The sequence below is a fragment of the Mastigoproctus giganteus genome, chromosome 10 (genome assembly GCF_048544385.1).
Source record: "Mastigoproctus giganteus isolate SK-2022 chromosome 10, ASM4854438v1, whole genome shotgun sequence".
In the NCBI taxonomy this organism is placed as follows: Eukaryota; Metazoa; Arthropoda; class Arachnida; order Uropygi; family Thelyphonidae; genus Mastigoproctus; species Mastigoproctus giganteus.
Window position 1 is genome coordinate 229,946,045 of NC_143584.1, and position 23,398 is coordinate 229,969,442.

Sequence of the window (23,398 nt, forward strand, 5' to 3'; positions counted from 1 at the left end):
AAGATCACTGCTGATAACTAAGAGTATTACCCTCTCTGGTTGCCTGTTGAACATGCAGGTGGTAGATGACTTTCATCAACCGGTGAAATACCACCACTTTGCTTATTGGAGGCTTGAAGTGGTGAAACCCATGTTTAGTCTCTAGAGCAAAGTTTCCGGCATCCTCCTCCCCCCCATACTTCTCCTTCAACCCATGCACGGTACTAAGTACTATAGGTTTTGATACCTTTCATGTTTGGGGTTTTCATAAAAAAAAAAAAAAAAAAAACAACAATCATCCAATAAATCCACAAAAGGCTTTGAATGGATTGAGCAAACCCAATGCTGAAGGCATTCTTCCTCTTGATTAGACTGTCCATTTGAGTGGGCATAAATTCAAATTGAGGAAAGATGGTTGCAGTTTGAATAAATTCCAGGAAGAAGTAGAGAAATTATTGAATGGGTGGACATAATGTGAGAAGAGGTGGGGTTTTTTTTTTTTTTTGGCTGATGCTTTATAAGCTTGCTTTTTTGTGTTATTTGCTTCTACTAATGCTAACTCCTGTGTATTTTTGATCTGCTGTAAACAGCTTTGGGACTCATCTTGCTGGCATCTTTTTTTCATAACAAGTCATCTGTTAGGTTCTCCCTCCTTTAAATTTTTCTACCGAATTCTTAACTATTAAATAGAAATGGTATCATCCCCAATGTTGTATCCATATTCTCTTGAATTGCCTTTGGCATTAGTCCCTGTTGTGTTTTTTTTTTTTTTTTACCAAATATTGGATGACTGTGTGGTGTCTGATTTTTGTCTATCTTTCCTCATTCACACAACGTTGTTGTCAGGATAACCAGTTAAAAAGATTTTAGGGAAACTGCACGAAGCTTGGTGATTTACTATTTGAAGTGTTATGAATTAAGTACAGAAATTTAACATTGTACCACTTCCCTTTCCTACTCAGGCTACATACTTTTAAAATGCCCCCTCATACAGGATCATTTAGATAAGAAAAGGAAATGGAATAGTTTTTTTTAAAGCTCAGCCATTTCCTTTAAATTTCAATGCAATGTACTTTCATTGAAAGTAAATTTCTATGTTACTTACTTGCATTTCAGCAAAGCATTTCACTGATTTCCACATGAGAGGTTACTGTATTACCTAGAACATATTGGAATGATGGGGTAAAATTCTTAGTTGTATTGGGATAGCTACAGGGCAAAAACAAAGGGTGTAATCAATAGTTATTCTTCAGATTGGGCTAATATAAGAAGTGGCCACTGTTTTTGATTTTCTTAAATGAAGTTAAAAAATTGATACAGGGTATGATGTTGAAATTTATAGACTATATCAAGATTGGTAGAGTAGTTAATGATCAGCATCAAAGAGAACTTCTTCATGACGATTTAGATAAGCTTTAGGATGGTCAAAGAAGTGACATCTGTGTTATAATGTTGCAAAATGTAAGGTCTTACACTAAAAGAACTGCAACCCCAAAATAACTTATAAACTTTGTGGGATTGAACTAAACACAATAGAGAAAAAAAGGGATTTGGTATTTACAATACAGTCTGACACAAATTAGTTGGGTGGCAAGGAGGGACCCATGGCTTTGTATCGATGATTTATCGAACATTTGCTTGTAGAGATAAAGGTCATGATACTTTTGTTAAAGCATTTATAACACCACACTTCTTGAATTGTGTGTTCAAGTTTAGAGACCAAATATAAAATACCAGGTGAGATTGGCAAAAGGATTTCCCCGATTAGGAAAGTCTTCAGCTTGAGAACTAGACAGTTTGAAAAGGTATCTACAAACTTTGATGTTAAGCCTGATATACCTTCATCAAAAAGGTAAAAGTGTAGCCATTATCAACCCACTGCTGGATGGAAGCCTCCTCAACGATTCATGCTGAGGGAAATAGACCATAATCTGCCATGCTGGTCAGGGGCTTGAACCCCGGTCTACTCAAAGAGCGTGTGCTACTGCACTCCCGCTCCTGACCACTCGGCTACGGAGGCCTAATATTAATAATTATTGAAAACAACAATATGCCCAGCACTGAACTCTGGGGGACTCCATTGATAGCATTAGTCCAAGGAGAACAGCACCCATTGATAACCACTGTCTTCTTTCACTTAACTTTATCAGTCTCTCTTGTTAACAAGCACAGACCACTGTGAGAAAAAATTTTCCACATGAGCTTTGCATATTTTCTCTTTCTAGGGTTAAATTGATTAAAAAATTGCTCCCTCCTATTGTGTCTGGGCAGAATTGCAGACACTTTCAATTTCAAACTTAATTTGCGATATTTTCCCTAGCATTGTGATGTACTTGTTAAGCCAGTCATCTGATCTCCTACTCTTAATATCATTAGTGCCAATGTGTACAACAATATTACTTTTTGTGCCCTTAAAAGATACCTGCTCTACATTATCTACCTTTTCCCCTGGTAGACATACACTGGTCTTGTTCTGCATCTCCTTGCACAATATATTTCCCTTGTCCTGTGGGGCCAGCACAATCTGCCTAGGAGATTGCTACTGTGTTGCCTGATGTACAAGTGTGAGTTCAGTTGGGCAGCTGAGAGGTTGATGGGGCTTCCGTTTTAAGTCCTTTGAGGGCATCTACCCTATTCCATTTTACGTTTCAGACAAATTGGGATATTGCTCCTCAGTATGTGGCTGTATTCCTGAATGCTCTCCATCCAAAATTTATTCTTCATTTGACTTCCAGCCATTTATCATTATTACAGGTACTGACTTGTCCAAGATAATTATAATCCACCTTTTCAATTTCTGCTCATTCAATGATTATATCCCTTTATGTGGCATACTTGTTCATCATTACTTTTGTTTTAGCCATATTCTTCTTTACTCCGAAAACTAACTCTGCATAACTTATTAAGATTTTCCTTTAATTCTTCGGAATCATGGCTTATGATCACAATGATCATCTGCAAATCGTAAATGGTTTAGGTATTTTCCATTCGCATTGACTCCTTTCTGTGGCCAGTCCAATCTTCTGAAAGCTTCTTCAAGGGCAGCAGTAAACAACTTCGGAGATAGTCTTCTTCTCAGTTTCCCTTCTCAATTTTAAATTTTCAAATGTCTTTGTCTAGTCTAATAAAAGAGGTAGCATTCTCATATATTTTCTTCAAAATCATAATGTATGGGGAGTCAAATGCCTTTTAATAATCCAGTCATAAAGATGTTTTATACTCATTTGCTTTCTCCATTAGCTGTGATATTATGTGAAGGTTGAGAATCCTCCGAAAGCCAGCTTTCTCTTAGTAATGTCTCTAATCTCTTAGTAATGACCCTTGTGAACAATTTGTAGATATGGGACAACAAGCTAATTGGTCTATAATTTCCAATTTTTGATTTATCTCCTTTCGTATGCAGCAAAATTATGATTGCTTTATTCCATTCCTTAGGCATTCTCTTCCTCCTAATTTTAACAACTCTACAGTAACTTAATTTATTTATTTCGTATAATGTTATCAATACGTGAAGGAACCGGTTTTTTTTTTCTTGCTTCCTTCATGTATCGTGGCCGGAATATCCAACCAACCGGTTGGTTCGGCACCATTGTGACTTAATATTCACCTGGGGCTTTCTGATTCTTAATTTTCTTCAATGCATGTTCTATCTCACAAAGGAGGATCAAAAGTTGACACTAGTAATTAGACCTGTTGGTTTAACTTCTGTTCTGTTAAAGAAGCACTGCAGGATCATCTAGACAAGACTGCAGTTATATTTCAGAGACTGCATGAGTTTGTTAAGGGGAAATCTTGTCTGACCAATTTTTATCAGATACTATTATGTGGTCACTATGGAACTGGAAGCAAAAAATAATTTTGATATCATATACAGTTGTTCCGGTTATTTGGGACACTTCGGGACTAGTGCATTTTGAACCGATTAAGCGGCTGCCCCAATTATCCGAAGTTTCACGTAAATAGTTAAAAATACAATGGATACCCGCTTTACATTTGATTCACTATACAATCAAATCACGTTACGACGGATTCGCCATAGTAAAGTACCGTTCACTATACGATGTATAATAAGTGCCATCATTGTGATCCCATTTGTGAATTGAATTTTAATTCTCTTAAAACAGCGATTCTAATTAGCAAAAATAGGAGGAAATTTATCCACAGGTAAGCACAAATTTACCTTTTATTACCTTACCAATTAAAAAATTAAATGATACGTGATAATCGGAATAATTAATATGTACTGTAATATGTACATACTAACTAGTTGATATTTCTGTTCACTGACATTTGTGGAAGGGGGTTAAAATTTAAAACAGTAAAAAGATAAGCAATCAATAACAAAGAACACGGCACACACAAATTGCAAGTAACACGATACGCACAAGTGAGAACGGAGTGAGTAACAAGTTACGAAGCTTTAAAAATAGGAATGAAGAGAAGATTCTGAAAATTAATTTTTTTATATGATAGAAGATTCCATGGAAGGGTAAACACATTTCAGCACAATAACCCACAGAATTCCAGCTGTCGGTATTATCGCAAATTCAATAAGATCAAGTTTACTATTCGTATATGATAGATTGCACTAACAGAAAAGCCCAATAAACAGGTGACTGCCTATTGTTTTATGGTTGTGACCTCCAGAAATCTGACTGAACCACGTGGTACGGTCAAAGAAAATCGTAGGGTAATCTCCAGTGCTGCGGTCTCCTGCCCCGATTAAACGGCATGTTGTCCAAATTAAGCGAAGTAAACCCTGGCTATTTTCTCGACTGGGTTCTGTTTTTTAAGATTTGCCCCAAATAAATAAATTCCCCGATTAACCGGTTGCCCAAATAACCGGAATCCACTATACTTGGATTTTAGAGAAGCTTTTGATACTGTTGCACATGGAAGACTACTGTACACATTGGAGCAGTGTGGCATTAAGGATAAGTTGCTACAATGGGTAAAAGGATGGATGAGTGAGAGAAGACAAAGAGTGGTAATCAATGGACACTGCTCTTCATGGACTATTATTATCAATGGAGTCCCCCAGGGCTCTGTGTTGGGTCCATTGTTGTTCTCTGTATTTGTCAATGATATTGAAGTTATATCAGGCTGAATGTCCAAGTTTGCAGATGATACGGAGGTTAGTAGGTTTGTTAATAACAGTAAGGATGGTACACTACTGCAACTAGATCTAGAATGTTGAGCGGTTGAGCTGGAAGTGCCAATGGAGTTTAACATTGACAAATGTAAAGTACTGCATATGGGTAGCAGTAACCTCATAGAAATGTACTGACTATGTGGTACTGAAAAAGACCTGGGGGTAATTGTTCAGTCAGATATGAAGTTTTCTGAGCAATGCAGACAGGCTGCAAGAGTAGCTCATGGGGTGTTGTCAATGATATATAGGAATTTTGCTAGCAGGGATAAGGAGATTATCCCCTTGTATAAGGCAATGGTCAGGCTACACCTTGAGTACTGCATACAGGTCTGGAGGCCTCATTTTAGGTAAGATGTGGGGCTGCTAGTAAAAGCACCAAGATTAGTGAGTGGAACAAAAGGTTACTGTTACCAAGAAAGGCTTAAGTTATATCAAAATTATTTTTTCCATCCAGTTCCTTTGTGACCACATCACTATTCAATCAGATTGGTCAGACATTACTTCCCCTTACCAAACCCATGTTGTGTATTAACTATTACTGCTATCATGTCTGGGTGATTCTGCACCACTACTTTAACCAGTGACTCCATTATTTTCCCTACAGGTCTATAATTATTTGCTTCACCCTTTTGGGATACTTTGCACATGTCCAGTCCATGGGACCTCCCCTGAATTTAAGGAGAGGGCCCATGGACTGGCTAAGAGTTTACTTACCTCCCTCGCAATATTCCTTCAATATAAACTGGGTAGATTTCATCTGCCCCAGGTGCCTTTTTTATGATTAACTTCAACAATTTCTCCTCCATTTCTCTCCGTTATAACAAAATAATTTTGCTCTCTGTTAGAATTTAGTCAACTTCTGTCCTCCCCTTCCTTACAGAATTCCTCATGTGCGAATGTAGTTGCAAAATACTCATTCAGTTTATCAGCTACTTGAGCAGGATCATCAACAGTCAAACCATCTATGTTAAGTGGACCAATCTGATTCGTCCCCCTTCCTTCTAGAGTTTACATAAGTAAAAAACTGTTTGCTGTTTTTCTTTGCATCCTTTTCCAAAGATTTGTCCTAATCTGCCTTCACCTGCCTAACATGATTTGTGCCTTAATTACAGACTAGCTTATATCTGCCATAGGCTTCTGTGTCACCTGATAATTTATATGCATCCCATGCATTTTTCTTCTCTGCCACAAGCTTCGTTAATTCATCTAACATCCATTTATGCTGAATCTTGAACAATTTTTCTTTGTTGGTATGAAAAGCCTAGCAGCTTTCAAGATTAATTCCTTGAAGGCTTCCCATTTATAATTTGCTGTTTTTAACATCAGTTGAGACCAGTGTAGTAACCTTTACAAAGTGTGCGAGTGACCAAACCACAAGTTCCAGTCAGTATCAGGATAGTTAAAATCTCCCATTATAAGACATTGTGATTTACTGGCCCAATTTATTTATCTATTTCTCTGAACAATTGTTTATCGTACTTGTCAGAATAATTAGGCTGATAACACACTTCTACTCTCATTTTCCATTTTCCAGTGTGATAAACACTGGAAAAACACTAGGATGGACTCAACTGTGACAAACACTGGGACGGACTCGACTGGATGTAGATTACAACACAACCCATGTATTTACTTGTTCCATGTTGAATCCCCAGCACCTTGTCTTCTAGACTTCTGCTCATTTCAATAGAAGTATTGCAAGAATCACTTTCACCTCAGCCGTAGCTACTGTTAATCTATTAGTCTATGAAATCTTCCCCCCCCCCCCAAGCTAGTAGTTTTTCTACCCACCTAACACTCCTCAACAGCATCACAAAATATTCTCGCACCCTTTCTATTTAACTGTATCCTTTCCCTGTAAAAGCAGTCTCTCCTGTTAACAAGCACAAATTGTAATTTTCAGGAAATAAGTACGAAGGAAGGTTGTTCCAGAAAATAAGTATGAAGGAAGGTTGATGTTGGCGGCACGTGTTTGGACTGTTTTGAAAGAGAGAGCTGGAATTATAGAAGCCAATTCAGAAGAACAGTTCCCATGTAAGTATCTGTAGAAGAGGCATGCAGCAGAAACAGTACGTCTGTGAGAAAGTGAGTGGAGAGACTGTTAGAGATGAATCATTAATTAACCTAACTGCCCTCTTCTGAATGGAATCAAGAAGCCTGAGAGAGGTTTTGGGGGCACCACCCCAGATGTGGGAACAATATTCCATGGCAGGGCGGATTTGCGATTTATACAGAGTGAGCAGCTGTTTAGAAGAAGAATAACGCTGAGAGCGAAAGAGAAAACCAAGTTTTTTAGATGCAGAGGAAGCAATATTTGTAATGTGCTTGTGCCAAGAGAGATTAGAAGTCAGGGTAATCCCCAAAAGAGATATATCATTTTGTCTAGAAATCGGAGTGTCACTAAAGATAAGCATAGGAGCAGAAGAATCCTTTTTGCAAGATATAAGACAAGACTGAGTTTTAGAAGGGTTGAAATCAACTAAGTTGTCTTTGCCCCACTGGAGAATTACCTGAAGATTGGCATTTAAGGAATTGATAGCAGATTTTCGAGAAGTTGAAGCTGATTGAGCAGGACAAGGTTTCTCAAAATGGAAAGTGGAATGCAATGTGCTGTCATCTGCAAAACTATGGATAGGATTTCCAGTCAATGGAAGAAGGTCATTGATATACAAGAGGAAAAGAGTGGGGGAAAGAACTGAACTTTGGGGGACACCGGCATTAGTGGACAAGTTAGAAGACAGAGAGCCATCTACCATCACCCTCAGTGAGTGATTAGAGAGAAAACTGGATAACCAATTACAAAAACAGTTGGCAAACCATAAGATGGGAGCTTGTTTAGAAGACCTTTATGTCAAGAGCAGCAACTACTTGGGTTTCACCGAACCTTTCCATTGAATTGGTCCATAAATGGGTAACATAAGCCAGAATATCACCGGCGGATCGACACTGACGGAATCCATACTGGCGATCGTTGATCAGACGGAAGGTTTCTAGGTAGTTTAAGAGTTGGCGGTTAATTGATTTCTCCATTACTTTAGAAAGAGTAGAATAATTGGATGGGAGGGATTTGTCACCCTTTTTAGGAACTGGCTGGATATGAGCAAATTTCCAAGCAAAAGGAAAAACACCTTTGGAATAAGAAAGTGAAAAAAGTCGGCAAAGAATAGGAGTAAGTTCAGGAGCACAGGTTTTGAGAACAAGTGGAGAAATACCACAGGACTTTCTTAGCATCAAGATTCGTCAAAATCTTTCTGACATCCTTTTGACGGAAGACCACAGGAGGCATTGAATGGAGAGTGTTGGGAATGATGGGAGGTGTTTTACCAAGATCATTAATACATGAGCTGGAAGAAAAATGGGATGCTAGCAGGTCAGCTTTATCCTTGGCTGAAGTGACAACAGAACCATTTGGTTTGGACAGAGGTGGGAGCAGTGATGGGCAAAAGTTGCGGCCATTAGCTTTGGCAAGAGACCAGAATGCTCGGCTACCATTAGGGCAAGAAGCAAGTTTTCTTCTCTTAGCCTGTTCAAACTCTAGTTTGGACTGATTAATAACTGCTTTACAATTGTTGCGAGCTTTGATGTAGGCAGAAAATGAAACTGAAGAATTAGAAACAAGCCAATTACGATATGCAACATTCTTCTCTTGAACAGCCTTAGCACATTTATTGGAAAACCAAGGTTTAGATAAAGGACGAGATTTTAAAGTGGAGTGTGGGATAAAGGATTCCATTCCTGCAAGAATAATTTCTCTTACACGAAGTTTTGAAACAGTGATCAGACCAAGGAAAAGAAGAAAAGAAGTCTTACAGGTGATCCCATTTTGCATTCTTGTAATGCCAAACAACACGAGGTTGGGAATTGCCATGAGATAAAGGTTCCATTGGAGAAGTGACAATCACCAAGTTGTGATCTGAAGTGCCTAAAAGACCTCTCACTTTGACCGTGTACTTAGAAGGGCTGTTTGTGCGAAAAAGTTCAAGCATATTGGCTATATGATTAGGATTGTCTTTTATTCTTGTAGGTAAATGAGCAATCTGTGCTAGGTCATTAGTAATTGCAAAAGTCTCAGCATCTCGACCTGCTAGGTCGGTGTGACTAGAAAATGGAAGCCAGCTGGAGTTGTGAATGTTAAAATCACCAAGGAAAATTACCTCACTGTTAGGAAAGTTGGACTGGAGAAAGTAAAGTTGCAAAGAGAATAAGTCAAAGAGCTCCAAGTGATTAGTGGAGTTGGGAGAGTGGTAGAGACAACAGATGAATTTGACACAGAGCTAAAGAGATTTTAAGCCAGAGAAGATTAAAGAGAGGCGATTCCAAATTGCGAAGTCTCTGACAGGGAATATCAGAACGGACATATGCACAAGTACCACCTTTGAGGCGAAAGGAATCATACAGCGAATAATTTGGGCGTCTGAGATGAGCAGTAGTTGAATCAACCGATAACTGAGATTCTGTCAGAAAAGGTACATGGGGTTTGGCAGACTGCAAGTGGAAATGGACATCGTTGAGATTAGAATTGAGACCATATATTTGTGAAATGAATTAGGAAGTGCTTGGGAGGTTTAGATCTTTCCGCAGATAAGCTTGCTCTATTAGTTTGACAATTCATGGTGTATTCAATAGTAAGAAAAAGTGGGTGGGACATGCTGTATGAAGTAATGAAATTTCTGGATATGGTGTACACGTAAGAATATACCCAGATCCTTGACATAACGTGGCCTTGATAATGCTCCCCGCATACACACTACTCGGACTCCCTCCAGTCACTATCTGGCAGAGTAGAGGTAGCAAGATTACTAACTATCGGCAGGCCTGCGAACACTGTTTTAGAGCTGTACCCTCGAAATGTAAGGAATATTGGATCTCGCCACAACATTCATCATAACCTCAAAAGTCATCAATCATACTGCATGATGGAAGAGATAGGGAAGGGTTGACTGGAACTTAGCTCTAGAGACTAAACATGGTTCCACCACTCCAATAAGCAAAGTGGTGGTATTTCACCGGTTGATGAGAGTCATCTACCACCTAGAAATGACAAGGCTCTCATCATATGATCCCTCCTGTCGTGTCTGGTAAGGATTGCAAACACTTTCAAATTTAACCATAACTTGCTAATTTTTTTTCTACAAATTTTAAAAATTTTTGTAGAATTTTTTTTTACATATCTCCTACTCTTAATGTTATTAATGACAACAATATCACCTTTTGTGCCCTTAAAAGCTGATATTTGCTCTGCAATGTCAACCTTTGCCCCTTGCAGACAAACCCTGGTCCTATTCCACCTATCATTTTTGTGCAATATATTTCCCTTCTCCCCAACAGTTGAGTCACTTACAATAAATAGCTCCTGTGGGACCAGCACTTTCTGCCCAGAAGGTTGCCACTGTGTTGCCTGATGCAGAAGAGTGTGCTCTGACGTTGAGTTGGCTGTTATGAGTTTGATGCCCCCCTCCATTTTAATTCCTTCGGGAGAATCTACCCTCCTCTTCAAACTCTCATACCGGTCCATCAGAATGCTGAGTGGGCGCCTAATTTAACAGATCTGGTTAGCTGTTTTGACAGGGTCACTCGTGAGCTGGATTTAGAGAATACTTTTTGACATTGTTTATTTAGATTTCAGTCCCACGTTGAGCAGTTACTTTATAAGCTGAATAAGTTGGAATCACAGGGAAAATCCTTAGGTGGGTAGCATGATGCCTTCAGGGCAGGACGTAGAATGTTGTGATAAATGGTTATTCCTCAGATTGGGTTAATGTAAGGAGTGGGGTTCCCCAAGAATCAGTAATGGGACCACTGTTTTTGATTTTCATAAATGACAGTGATGAAGGGATTGAGGGTGTAATGTCTAAATATGTATATGGTGTAATGAGTGGTAGGGTAAGTAATGATCACTGCCAAGCAGAGCTTCTTCAGAGTGATCTAGGTAAACTTCAGGGATGATCAGAAAGGTGGCAGCTATGTTTTAATCCAGCAAAGTGTAAGGTATTGCACCTGGGAACAGTAACTCTGGAATAATTTATACATTTGGTGGAGGTGAACTAAAGTCAGTAGTGTAAGAAAGAGACTTGGGAGTTACTATACAGTCAGACATGAAGTTCTGCAAGCATTTTAGACTGGTCACAAGGAAGGCCAGTGGTGTCCTATTGATGATTTATCGAACATTTGCTAGTAGAGATAAGGACGTCATAATCCCATTATATAAGTCTGTTGTTTAGACCTTGGAATACTGTGTTCAAATGTGGAGACCTCATCTACAAAAGATGTCAAGCTTTTTGAAAGGGTCAAAAGTTGGGTAACTCACCTGGTGAGTTCAGCAGAAGGTCGTCCATATGAGACAAGTCTTTGAATGTGTGGGTTGCACAGCTTGGTAACTTGGCACAAAGGAGATTTGATTGAGGTGTTTAAGACTCGACAAAAGTAAAATGAATGAGGATGAAATTTTCACAGTTATAAATGATTCTAGAACTAGGGGCCATAAATTCAAGTTATGGAGAGAGATGTTTAGAATGGATTGCAGGAAGTTTTACTTTGGCCAGTGAGTTATAAATTACTCATGGGAGAGAAGACAGAGAGTGGTAATCAATGGACACTGCTCATCGTGGACTAATGTTATTAGTGGAGTCCCTCAGGGCTCAGTGTTGGGTCCATTATTGTTTTCTGTATTTATAAATGATATTGATGATGGTATATCAAGCTTAATGTCCAAGTTTGCAGACGATACGAAGGTTGGCAGGGTTGTCAAGGACACTACTGACACTATGCTGCTGCAACAGGATCTGGAAAGGTTGAGCAGATGGGCTGAGAGGTGGCAAATGAAGTTTAACATTGACAAATGTAAAGTACTACACCTGGGAAACAGCAACCCCAGAGCAACGTATCAACTCTGTGGTACCAAACTGACAGTGGTAGAGAATGAAAGGGACTTGGGGGTGGTTGTGCAGGCAGATATGAAGTTCTCTGAGCAGTGCAGATGGGCTGCAAGAGTAGCTCATGGAGTATTGTCAATGATATACAGGAATTTTTCCAGCAGGGATAAGGAGGTGATTATTCCCTTGTATAAGGCAATGGTCAGGCCACACCTAGAGTACTGTATACAGGTCTGGAGGCCTCATTTCAAGAAGGATGTAGAGCTGCTGGAACGAGTACAGAGAAGGGCAACAAGATTAGTGAATGGAACAAAGGGGTGCTCTTACGAAGAAAGGCTTAAGTTTTGCAAATTACAGTGTCTGGAGACTAGGCACCAGCGAGGTGATCTTATAGAGGTGTATAAAGCCTTGAATGGTTTGAGCATGCTCAATGCTGATGGGATTCTTCCTCTAGCTCAGAAAAATCACCTGAGAGGGCATAAATTCAAATTGAGGAAAGACAGATGTAGGATAGACGTGCGGAAATTTGCCTTTAGCCAGCGGGTGGTTGGTTGGTGGAACAGACTTCCATCCCTTGTAGTGGAGGTTGATAGCCTAAATAAGTTTAAGGCTCAGCTTGACAGGTATTTTGAACAAACAGAGGGGTGAAGTGGAAGTGGGTTTTTTTTTTTTTTTTTTTGGCTGATGCTGCATAAGCTTGCTTTCTTGCATCAAATGCCTCTACTAATGCTAATGCCAATTACTAGAATAAGTTACCTACTTGGGCAGTTGAGGCTGACAGTTTGAGGAAATTGAAAGGTCAGCTGAACAGTTACCTATGGGAGGAAGGAAATAGACCACCTATGCATAGGTGGTCTATTTCCTTTTCTTTTGTTATTTATTAAGTATTTATTTTATTTAATTTGATTATTATTTTACTTTTTTTTTTGTCTTGTACAGCAAAGCCTTAGGCTACCTTGCAACACCATATTCCCATTACTATACTAAACAAATGACCGAATAACGTTTTTAGTGAAGCCTATTTGAACGTAACGTTTCCTTTGTTTGAAAAGTTCTTATATGCAAGGATTAAGACAGTTGCAGCTTAAACTGTTTTGGTGGCTGGGCCGGCAAGATTTTAAGGATAAAAAGTACTGCAAGCATCTTATAACAAGAGAAATGTTACCTTTTTTGTTTTGTGTGAAAAGTCTGAATTTTACAGAGTTCATTATTCTTACTTGTTGTGTATGTGAAGAACGTGGTAGGTTTGTATCACGATACTTATTTATGTGGTATATAAAGTATTCATCATCATCAGCCATTTTCAATCCACTGCAGGATGAAGGCCTTTTCAGTTCCTTCTGTTTTGTGCAAATATAAAGTGTTATAACAGTTCATTCCTTGATGAATCCATGAAAAAAAATCTTTCATTTAATAATGTGGTTGCCTTGCTGATTATTTGTTTTATTTATTTTTTATTATTATTTTTTTTTTTTTTCAGGTAAAACTGGATACATATAGGAGTGAGTATAATAGTGGAAAAGAACTTAATGACGATCAAAAGGTATTTTGGAGTACATATTGTCTTGATTGAATGGTTCCTAAATTTAAGCTCATACATAAGCTTTTATTATTTACTCTTAACATAGCTAATAGCTACTTTGAAAATCATAAAACGTTTGTGTAATTTGAAGAATTGAATGTTGAACAGTGTGATTGTTCAACATTACACAAGATTTGTTGTATATTACTATGACTTGTTTGAATCTTACAGTTATAAACATGGCAGAGTTGGTGTACCAGAGTTGGCTCTGGTACACCACTTTTCTGCACTGCAGACAACTGGCAAAGTGGTTTCTTATATTATTCCGAGTGCCCTTTGTTTAAGGGCCCAGTATGCTCTACTAATTCTGGCAGTCACTGCTGTTATGTCCTAATTTTGGTTGTGACATTAATGAGATGCATGTAAACCATCAGCTTCATATTGAGGATGATTGCTAAGTATTTTATTTCAGAGAACAATTTTATGGGTGTGCCATTAATATTTATGGTTGGTGGTCTAGTTAGTTAAAGCTAACCCTTGAGCAAAATAGACCTGGTTTTTTCACCATAATTAGTGAGCCGGTGTGTGGAGGCCCAGCTCTGGAGCTTTCTGATGGCCAGATTTGCATCGACTTCCAACTGGGCTCTAGAACAGGCATGGGCAACCAAGACCAGGTCATCTGCAAAGGACACAGCACATCAAGGTCCATCTCCAAGAACTTGTCCAAGAAAGTGGACCAGAAGAATGGGACAAGGACCGAGACCTGAGAACAACCCTGGGCGGACCAGCCTGGAGACTTGCTGGTGAGCATAATCTTCCACTGGTTAAGGTACAAGGAAATACATCTGCAAAGGCTGTTAGGAGTTTTGGCATGTCTAAGCCTCCTTGAGGATGCTTGGCCACACAACTGATCAATCACCAGCAAAATCGACTCTAATGGCCAGGGAGTATTTCATGGCACTGTTTTCGGTCGTAGAGATGAGGTACCGAAGAGCATCTTCATACCAGTTCTGTGTTTGAATCCAAATTGGTGGGAGGATTCTAGGTTTAATTCTGTGTGGTCTTTCCATCCGGATATGAAGACCTCTTCAAGAAGTTTCAAGCAGTTCTATAGGAGTTAGGAATTTTTGGAGGTTTTTCTGGACCTTTGATAAGTCTTATAAGCCTCCTTCCAGATTTTGGGAAAGTATCCAGACTTGAGACAGTTGTTAAAGGTAAATAGTAATTTTAGACTGGTTAATATTTATGGTTGGTGGTCTAGTAGGTGGTGAGGGAATCTTTTGGCAAACTTTTTTAAGACATCCATCTCAACAATTTCCAGGGGTTTTATCATCTTTGGATATGTGCAGAGCAGCTTGAAGTTCATCCAGTAAAAAGGCTGTTTCAGCATGATCCGTTGCATATTCCTTGTTCCTGGTAATAATACGTTGTCATAAGCAGTCACGGGGGTCGCTATCACTCGGAAAGATGAAGTCCAGCTTATTGTTGACAGAGGGTCCCAAGTTAGGGTGACCGAACCAGATAGTTTGGTCACCCCTAACTTCAGGGGTTCTGGTTTTTCTCCCATGGAGAGCTTATTGGTCACAATATGGTATAGCACTCCCCAGGGATTGCTGTTACCTCATTGAGGAGACCAATTCCCACCAGGACTTTTTCTTGGATTTTCTGATATTATTTCGGAACAATCTGTAGGTTTCTCTGGCAGCATCAATTTCAGGGCGAGGTGGTGAAGGCCTAGCAGGCACAACGCACTGCTTTTCTCTGGCTGTCCAATTCAGAGTTCCACCAAGGGACAACAGTGCAAAAAGGTCTACATTTTGGGATGGCAATAGAGCAAGCTTGTTGGATGCTTTTGGTTAGTGCTATTGCATTATTCTCAAGAGTGGTTTGGGTCAGGGTGAAAGAATCGGTAGGTTAGTGAATTTACTTGCAGTGGATGGTGAGGACTATGGTCATGTTGATGGCCCTCTCCCAGAGGGTACTACCGAAGGTTGGTAGGTTTCCAGGCTGGTTTAAGATCCGGAGATTAGATGACATAATGTAGTTTCCTAGTTCTTCACCATTTTTAGTGCCTGTGCAATCTGATGTTGTGCTGTACCACATTGGAGAGTAACAATTTGCATCTGTTGCATTGAGAATGTACTCCTGGGTGAACATCAAGAGCTATCTGTATTAAATTAATAGTGTGAAATGATTTGTTCTGGTTTACTGTAGATAAAAACATGAAAAGACCCAAAGGCTGAGGTGATCTGAGCACATGCACTTGTGGATGTGCAAAGGGTACACATTGAATTTTCTATCCATAGAATATCTTTGATATGAGTTAAAATGCCAGATTGAACTCGCTCAATGTGTCCCTCTTGAAATGTAGATTTAATAGGTTTGACAAATCTTTCTAAAAGAGCCAATTATAAAATTTCATGAAAATTCATCCACCCAGGAGTCAAGTTATTACATGCAGATGGACAGACAGACATGACAATGACAACTGGTGCTCTGTTATGCTAATCCATTTAGTAATATAATATACTTGGTGGGGTTGAATTAGAAACAGTAGAGTAAGAAAGGGAGTTATGGGTTACCTGCTAAGTGATGTCTGCAAAAGTGCACCTGTATTAGGGAAGACTTTGGTGAATATATTGGCTACAGAGCTTGGCAACACCAGGCACCTTAGAAGGGACTCAATGCACACTAAGTGCAGTTGAATGCACCAACCATATATGACCAAAACTTTATGAAAACAAAAATAAAACAGGATAAATTTTTTTAGCATAATAATAAAATATGCTGACAACTGTAGAGTTAATTTTATCTATAAAAATATAGATAAAATTAAAATATAATACAAATTAAAAGTGATAAAACAAACGCTGTAGCTTTCAAAGGCAACCACCTCCTTTATACAATGGAACTTTACTGTCATGACATGTTTCTGTAGGAGCACGCAAATTATCCTCCACACATGCATGGAGAATGGAAATGGCTTGGGAGCATGCCAAGTGGAACCGTTCTTCCTGTCCAAGAATTATGGTCTCAAAGAGGGGTGAATACGGACTCCCCATCTCTGTTGGTGGAAAGGTTGAGCAGATGGGCTGAGAGGTGGCAAATGAAGTTTAACATTGACAAATGTAAAGTACTACACATGGGAAACAGCAACCTCAGAGCAACGTATCAACTCTGTGGTACTACACTGACAGTGGTAGAGAATGAAAGGGGACTTGGGGGTGGTTGTGCAGGCAGATATGAAGTTCTCTGAGCAGTGCAGACAGGCTGCAAGAGTAGCTCATTGAGTATTGTCAATGATATACAGGAATTTTTCCAGCAGGGATAAGGAGGTGATTATTCCCTTGTATAAGGCAATGGTCAGGCCACACCTAGAGTACTGTATACAGGTCTGGAGGCCTCATTTCAAGAAGGATATAGAGCTGCTGGAACGAGTACAGAGAAGGGCAACAAGATTAGTGAATGGAACAAAGGGGTGCTCTTACGAAGAAAGGCTTAAGTTTTGCAAATTACAGTGTCTGGAGACTAGGCACCAGCGAGGTGATCTTATAGAGGTGTATAAAGCCTTGAATGGTTTGAGCATGCTCAATGCTGATGGGATTCTTCCTCTAGCTCAGAAAAATCACCTGAGAGGGCATAAATTCAAATTGAGGAAAGACAGATGTAGGATAGACGTGCGGAAATTTGCCTTTAGCCAGCGGGTGGTTGGTTGGTGGAACAGACTTCCATCCCTTGTCGTGGAGGTTGATAGCCTAAATAAGTTTAAGGCTCAGCTGGACAGGTATTTTGAACGAACAGAGGGGTGAAGTGGAAGTGGGTTTTTTTTTTTTTTTTTTTGGCTGATGCTGCATAAGCTTGCTTTCTTGCATCAAATGCCTCTACTAATGCTAATGCTAATTATGTTCTAAAGAACAAATCTGCATGCTCTCGAGCCATTTTTGATGCCAATACTTATGTAAACAATCAATGACAGCATTGCCCGGAGAAATTTGATGGTTCTCCTTCCACAGTTGCTCAGCCACATCTGATTTGATTTCCCGTAGTCTACAGTCTCTATTGCTCTAGTATAGTGGTTCTTAATCTTTTTAAGCTGCGACCCTGATTGGAGTAATTGTTTGGTCTTGCGACCCATGAATCTTAAATAAAAAGGTAATTGCAAATTAAATCACAAACGAATGAACATAATAAATGTTAGATTTTAATTAAATGAAAATTCACATATACACACATATGCATACATTATTTGTACATAAGGAAATTCTCCAAAGGTATCATAGGTAAAATTACCCAATCCACTGGTCACTGCCTGTTAATGTGAACCTTGACACTGCACAATTTTCGAAAGTTCTTCAAATCGCAGATTTAAGTTTTAAAAGCATCATCTTTTGGCTGTAATTTCATAAATTGGTTTTTGTAATTGCCAGGACTAAGAAACCTGACTCACACAGATATGTAGTAAAAGGAGCAGTATTACTTTTAGTGCTTCATTTCCAAGAATCAGTTTTCCTTTTTTTTTTTACTTTACCTGAATGCACTCAAGGACTCGGTAAATTTCTTAAAATTGTAACAAAGTATCTAGTCACTTTGCATTTCAATAAGTTGTTTCTCTTGCAGATTACTGATATTTATGAAATCATTGTGCAAATCATTCATATCACAATTAAATGGGGTCTGTACCCAATTGTATTCAACGATATCTTCTTCTGGGTTCTAGTGATTAAATTCTATTATCAGTTTTCCTAAATGCCCCACAGTAACATTCTGTGTGTCATTGAAAACATTTTCATCTTCAATAAGTGGAAAGTGGATTCAGAGTATGAAACAAAGCAAGTCTCCTTTTTTTCACTTTCGTCATCCAGAACTTTTGGCTTTTCTTTGAATCAGTTGTTTTCTCACTTAATTCAATAAGTGTATGTTCACAGCCCTGCATGGAGATATTTAGGTTGTTGATTTCAGAAAATATATCTGAAAAATAGGCTACTTGTAGCATCCACTTCGCATCAAGTAATCTAGAAACCAGAGGGTGTTTTTCTCTTTTAAAACTGTTTTATTTCATTGCATAATGCCACAACTTGCTGTAAGACTTTTCCTCTAGATAACACCTGACTTCAGAATAAAACAGTAAATGTTCATATTCAGAGCCAAAATCAAGGGACATCTGGCTAAAAATTCTGCTATTGAGAGAACTTTGTTTTATAAAATTAATTATCTGAATTATGTCATTCGTTATGGTTTCCAATTCTGGTGACAGCCTCCTTGAAGTTAGATTTTCTCTGTAGCAAGCAATGAAAAATTTTAATCTTCAGATTAATTTCCTTTACTCTGGCACAAAAACCATTATGAGCTCCAAGCATTGCTAGTGCACCATTGCAACATACACTGAAACATTGATCCCACTTCAGTCTGTCTTTGTGAAAAAATTAATCTACCATTTTAAAAATATCTTGTTTAATGTCTTTAATAAGTGCGCTATCATTTGACAGTGGAATTTGTTGCAGTTGCTTAGCAGCTTCGTCTCTGCAGGTTATGTGCACCATGTCAACAGCTGCCAGTTTAACAAGGTTTTTCCCCAGTGGAGTGGGTGTTTCTTCTGCTTTGAAGTCTGCCAAACAATAATATTAGCTTGTTGCACAGAAAAAACAAGACAAGACAGTTGTGTGGAGCATCCAGCCGTTGTTTAATCTGTTCTTTTCTTAAATAAAAAGAATTTTCTTTTCCCATATAAACATGATATTTCATTTCAGAATGATGTCTGTTTATTTTCTTTCAGTGACTCATTACTAAGCACCTCGCAACATATCACACTATGGACTACTCCACATTCAGTAATGTATGTTGTCTAAAAACTGGTCTTTATATTTGTTTTGCCAAAAGGCTTTACAACACTCATTAAATGTAAATCGAGCACTGTTACAGTTCTAGACTACTTCACTAGTGCCACTTAGCACGAAGTCACAGTCCAGCAATCACTATTCTGGCATTACTGCTTAAGCAAGCCCTTAAGCCATAATTATGGGAGCATTGTTAGAGTCAGGGGAGGTCCCCATGGACTGGAGATGTGCAAATGTATCCCCAATTCACAAAGGGGTTCAAAAGGTGACACAAGTAACTACAAACCTGTTAGTTTGACATCTGTTCCAGGAAAAAAAAAGGAGTCACTGGTTAAAGAAGCATTGCAGGATCATCTAGACAAGACAGCAGTAATAATTCAGACTCACCATGAGTTTGTCTAGGAAAAGTCTTGTGTGACCAATTTGATTGGATACTATGATGTGGTCACAGAGGAACTGGATGTAAAAAATAATTTTGATATCATATACATGTAGCCCTCGATTTACGTTGGGGTTAGGTTCCTGGGGGACAGGTGCAAATGGAACCCTTTATATAATGGAGTCAATCGGAAATCACAGTGTTAGGTTCCGCACACCAAAAATTTTACCTACCACTTTGCATCAATTGTTTTATTCTATTAGCATTCTTCGTAGTTGTAGTAATATTTGATGGAGGCATATTCATAGCCCTTCACACATTAGGGCGGCTTTCATCAGATTCTATCCTCTGAGTATCCACTAGGATTCAATTAACTACTTTTACCAAACATTGCGTGTCTTTATTCAATTCAATTAAAAACTTTATAACACGATTGGAAAAAACTGCACACGGCTATCACTATTATTATTATTTAATTTATTAAATAATAATAATAGCGATAAAATTAATAATAATAATAAAAAGTAACAGTATGATGTGAATAAATTGTCTGATGATTTTAAAATTTCAATTTATAAAAAACTTGCAAAAATAAATAAATAAAAATGCTGTTGTGGTTAGTGATTGGTGCTATTGCAAATCGGTGGAAATTGGACCAGCGCAAAACGAGGGCTACCTGTACTTGGATTTCAGGAAAGATTTTGATGCTGTTGCACATGGAAGACTGCGGTACAAATTGGTGGCAAGTTGCTGCAATTGTGTTAATAAATGGACACTGATCTACGTGGACTAATGTTATTAGTGGAGTCCCCCAGAGTTCTGTGCTGGGCCCATTGTTATTTTGTGTATATATCAATGCTATCGAAGAAGCTATATATCAGGCTTAATGTTCAAGTTTGCAGTTGATACAAAGGTTGGCAGGGTTGTTAATGACAGTAAAGACAGAATGCTACTGCAACAGGATCTAGAAAAGTTAGGCTGGTAGGCTGACAAGTGGCTGATAAGTTTAATATTGACAAATGCAAAGTACAGCATATAGGTAGCAGTAACCCAAGAAAGATGTACCAACTGTGTGGTACTACACTCAGGTAGGTGGAGAATGAAAAAGACCTGGGGGTAATTGTGCAGTCAGATATGAAGTTCTCTGAACAGGTCATGGAGTTTTGTCAATGATATATAGGAATTTTGCTAACAGAGATAGGGAGGTGTTTATCCCTTTGTATATGGCAATGGTCAGGCCACATCTTGAGTACTGCGTGCAGGTCTGGGGGCCTCATTTTAGGAAGGATGTAGCGTTGCTAGAAAGAGTACAGAGAAGGGCAACAAGGTTCATGAGATGAACAAAGGAGTGCGCTTACGAAGAAAGGCTTAACTTCTGCAAGTTGCAACATTTGTAGACTAGGCACCTGTGAGGTGATCTGATTGAGGTGTATGAGGCCTTGAATGGTTTGAGCAGGCTCGATGCTGATAGGATATTTCTGCTGGCTCAAATTAAGAACCTGAGGGGACATAGATTCAAATTGAGAAAGACAGTTGTAGAATAGCTGTGTGGAAGTTTACTTTTAGTCAGAACAGACTTCCATCTGTTGTTGTGGAAGTTGATAGCTTAAATAAATTTTAAAGCAGAACTAGACAAACTTTTGTAGTGAACGGATGGGTGAAAAGGATTTTTTTTTTTTTTTTTTTTTTTGGCTGCTGCTGTATAAGCTTGCTTTCTTGCATCATATGCCTCAACTAATGCTAATGTTGGCAACACAACTAGCTACTGCCAATCACAACCACCAGTCCTCACTGCAGTCTGCTCCCTTCTGTAGTATATTATAGAAGTATATTGCTGTTCATTCCAAACAAATATTGCCAAAAATCTGAAACATGTACTTTATTTGCTGCAAAATAAAAAGGACAATGATACTGAAACTCTGAAGATAAAGGCTAATATCACCGGATATTCTTTTAAAATTTATAGTTATTTCTCACTTCTTATTAACATTAGTAAAGACATATGATGCAAGAAAGCAAGCTTATACAGCATGCCAAAAAAACAAAACCTTCCCATTTCACCCATCCACTCGCTCCAAATGTTTGTCTAGTTCTGCCTTGAATCTGTTTAGGCTATCAACTTCTACAATGACAGATAGAAGTTTGTTCCAGCATTCAACCACCTGTTGGCTAAAGGCAAACTTCCGCACATCTCTCCTACAACTGTCTTTTCTCAATTTAAATTTATGCCCTCTCATGCAATTTATTCTGAGCAAGATGAAGAAACTCATCAGCATTGAGTATGCTGAAACCATTCAAGGCCTTATATACCTCAATCAGATCACCTTGCAGGTGCCTAGTCTCCAGACACTAATTTGAAAAACTTAACCTTTCTTCATAAGAGCAACCCTTTGTTCCATTCACTAATCTTGTTGCCCTTCTCTGTACTTGTTCCAACAGCTCTACATCCTTCTTAAAATGAGGCCTCCTGACCTCATTTTAAGGAGGGAATAACCACCTCCTTATCCCTGCTAGAAAAATTGCTTTATATCATTGACAAGACAATATGAGCTACTCTTGGAGACCGCCTGCACTGCTCAGAAAATTTCATATCTGCCTGCACAATTACCCAGGTCCTTTTCGTTCTCTACCACTGTCAGTGTAGTACCACACAGTTGATACATTACTCTGGGGTTACTGCTTCCCATATGCAGTACTGTACATTTGTCAATGTTAAACTTCAGTTACCACCTCTCAGCCCATCTGCTCAACCTGTTGCAGTAGCATACTGTCATTATTGTCATTAACAACCCTGCCAACCTTCGTATCATCTGCAGACTTGGACTTTAAACCTCATATACTATCATCAATATCATTAATAAATACAGAAAACAACAATGGACCCAACACTGAACCTTAGAGGACTCAACTAATAACATTAGTCCCCGAAAAGCAGTGTCCATTGACATTTTGGATTGATATTTAAAGAAGAAAAACCCTTCGTGTCAATGAGAAATTATGGGAGTGAAGTTGAAAATTATGTAATTAATGATATTGAAATTTCACATGATTATTTAATGAAAAAAACTTTCAAGCCTATAGGCAATTAAGCCTGCCGGGGTTGATGGCAGAGACCCTATAATTTTAAGGGAGGTGCAACTGAGTGCATTTAACCATTGACTTGCAGTGGTTAAAGTTGACTGATGCTCTCATAACTAACCATTGAGGTAGTAGCAGTACTAGTAGTGGCATGTGATGCAAGAAAGCAAGTGTATAAGCTTATGCAGCATCAGCCAAAAAAAAAAAAAAAAAAAAGCACACCATTCCCTCCAAATGCCTGTCCAGTTCCTCCTTAAATTTATTTAACCTGTCAACTTCCACAACGACAGATGGAAGTTTCTTCCAGCAATTAACCACCCGCTGGCTAAAGGCAAATTTCCGCACATCTAATCTACATCTGTCTTTTCTTAATTTGAATTTATGCCCCCTTAGGTTCGTAATCTGAACAAGTGGAAGGATCCCATCAGAATTCAGCGTGCTCAACCCATTCAAGGCCTTATATACCTCAATCAGATCACTGCGCAGGTGCCTAGTCTCCAGCCACTGCAATTTGCAGAACCTAAGCCTCTCTTGGTAAAAGGATCCCTTTATTCCCCTCACCAGTCTTCTTGCCCTTCTCTG

At 38.7% G+C, this 23,398-nt stretch overlaps 1 protein-coding gene across 4 annotated transcripts in view; it reads left to right on the top strand.

Annotated features, from left to right (window-relative positions):
- The window catches only part of LOC150080020 (caprin-1-like), a 248,578-nt gene that overhangs the window by 26,625 nt on the left and 198,555 nt on the right, over positions 1-23,398 (top strand). For all 4 annotated transcript variants that reach the window (XM_090382371.1, XM_090382373.1, XM_090382374.1 and 1 more), the window contains exon 2: positions 13,484-13,546. In XM_090382371.1, the coding sequence (XP_090238497.1) occupies positions 13,484-13,546 (63 nt within the window). The remainder of the gene's footprint in view (positions 1-13,483; positions 13,547-23,398) is intronic.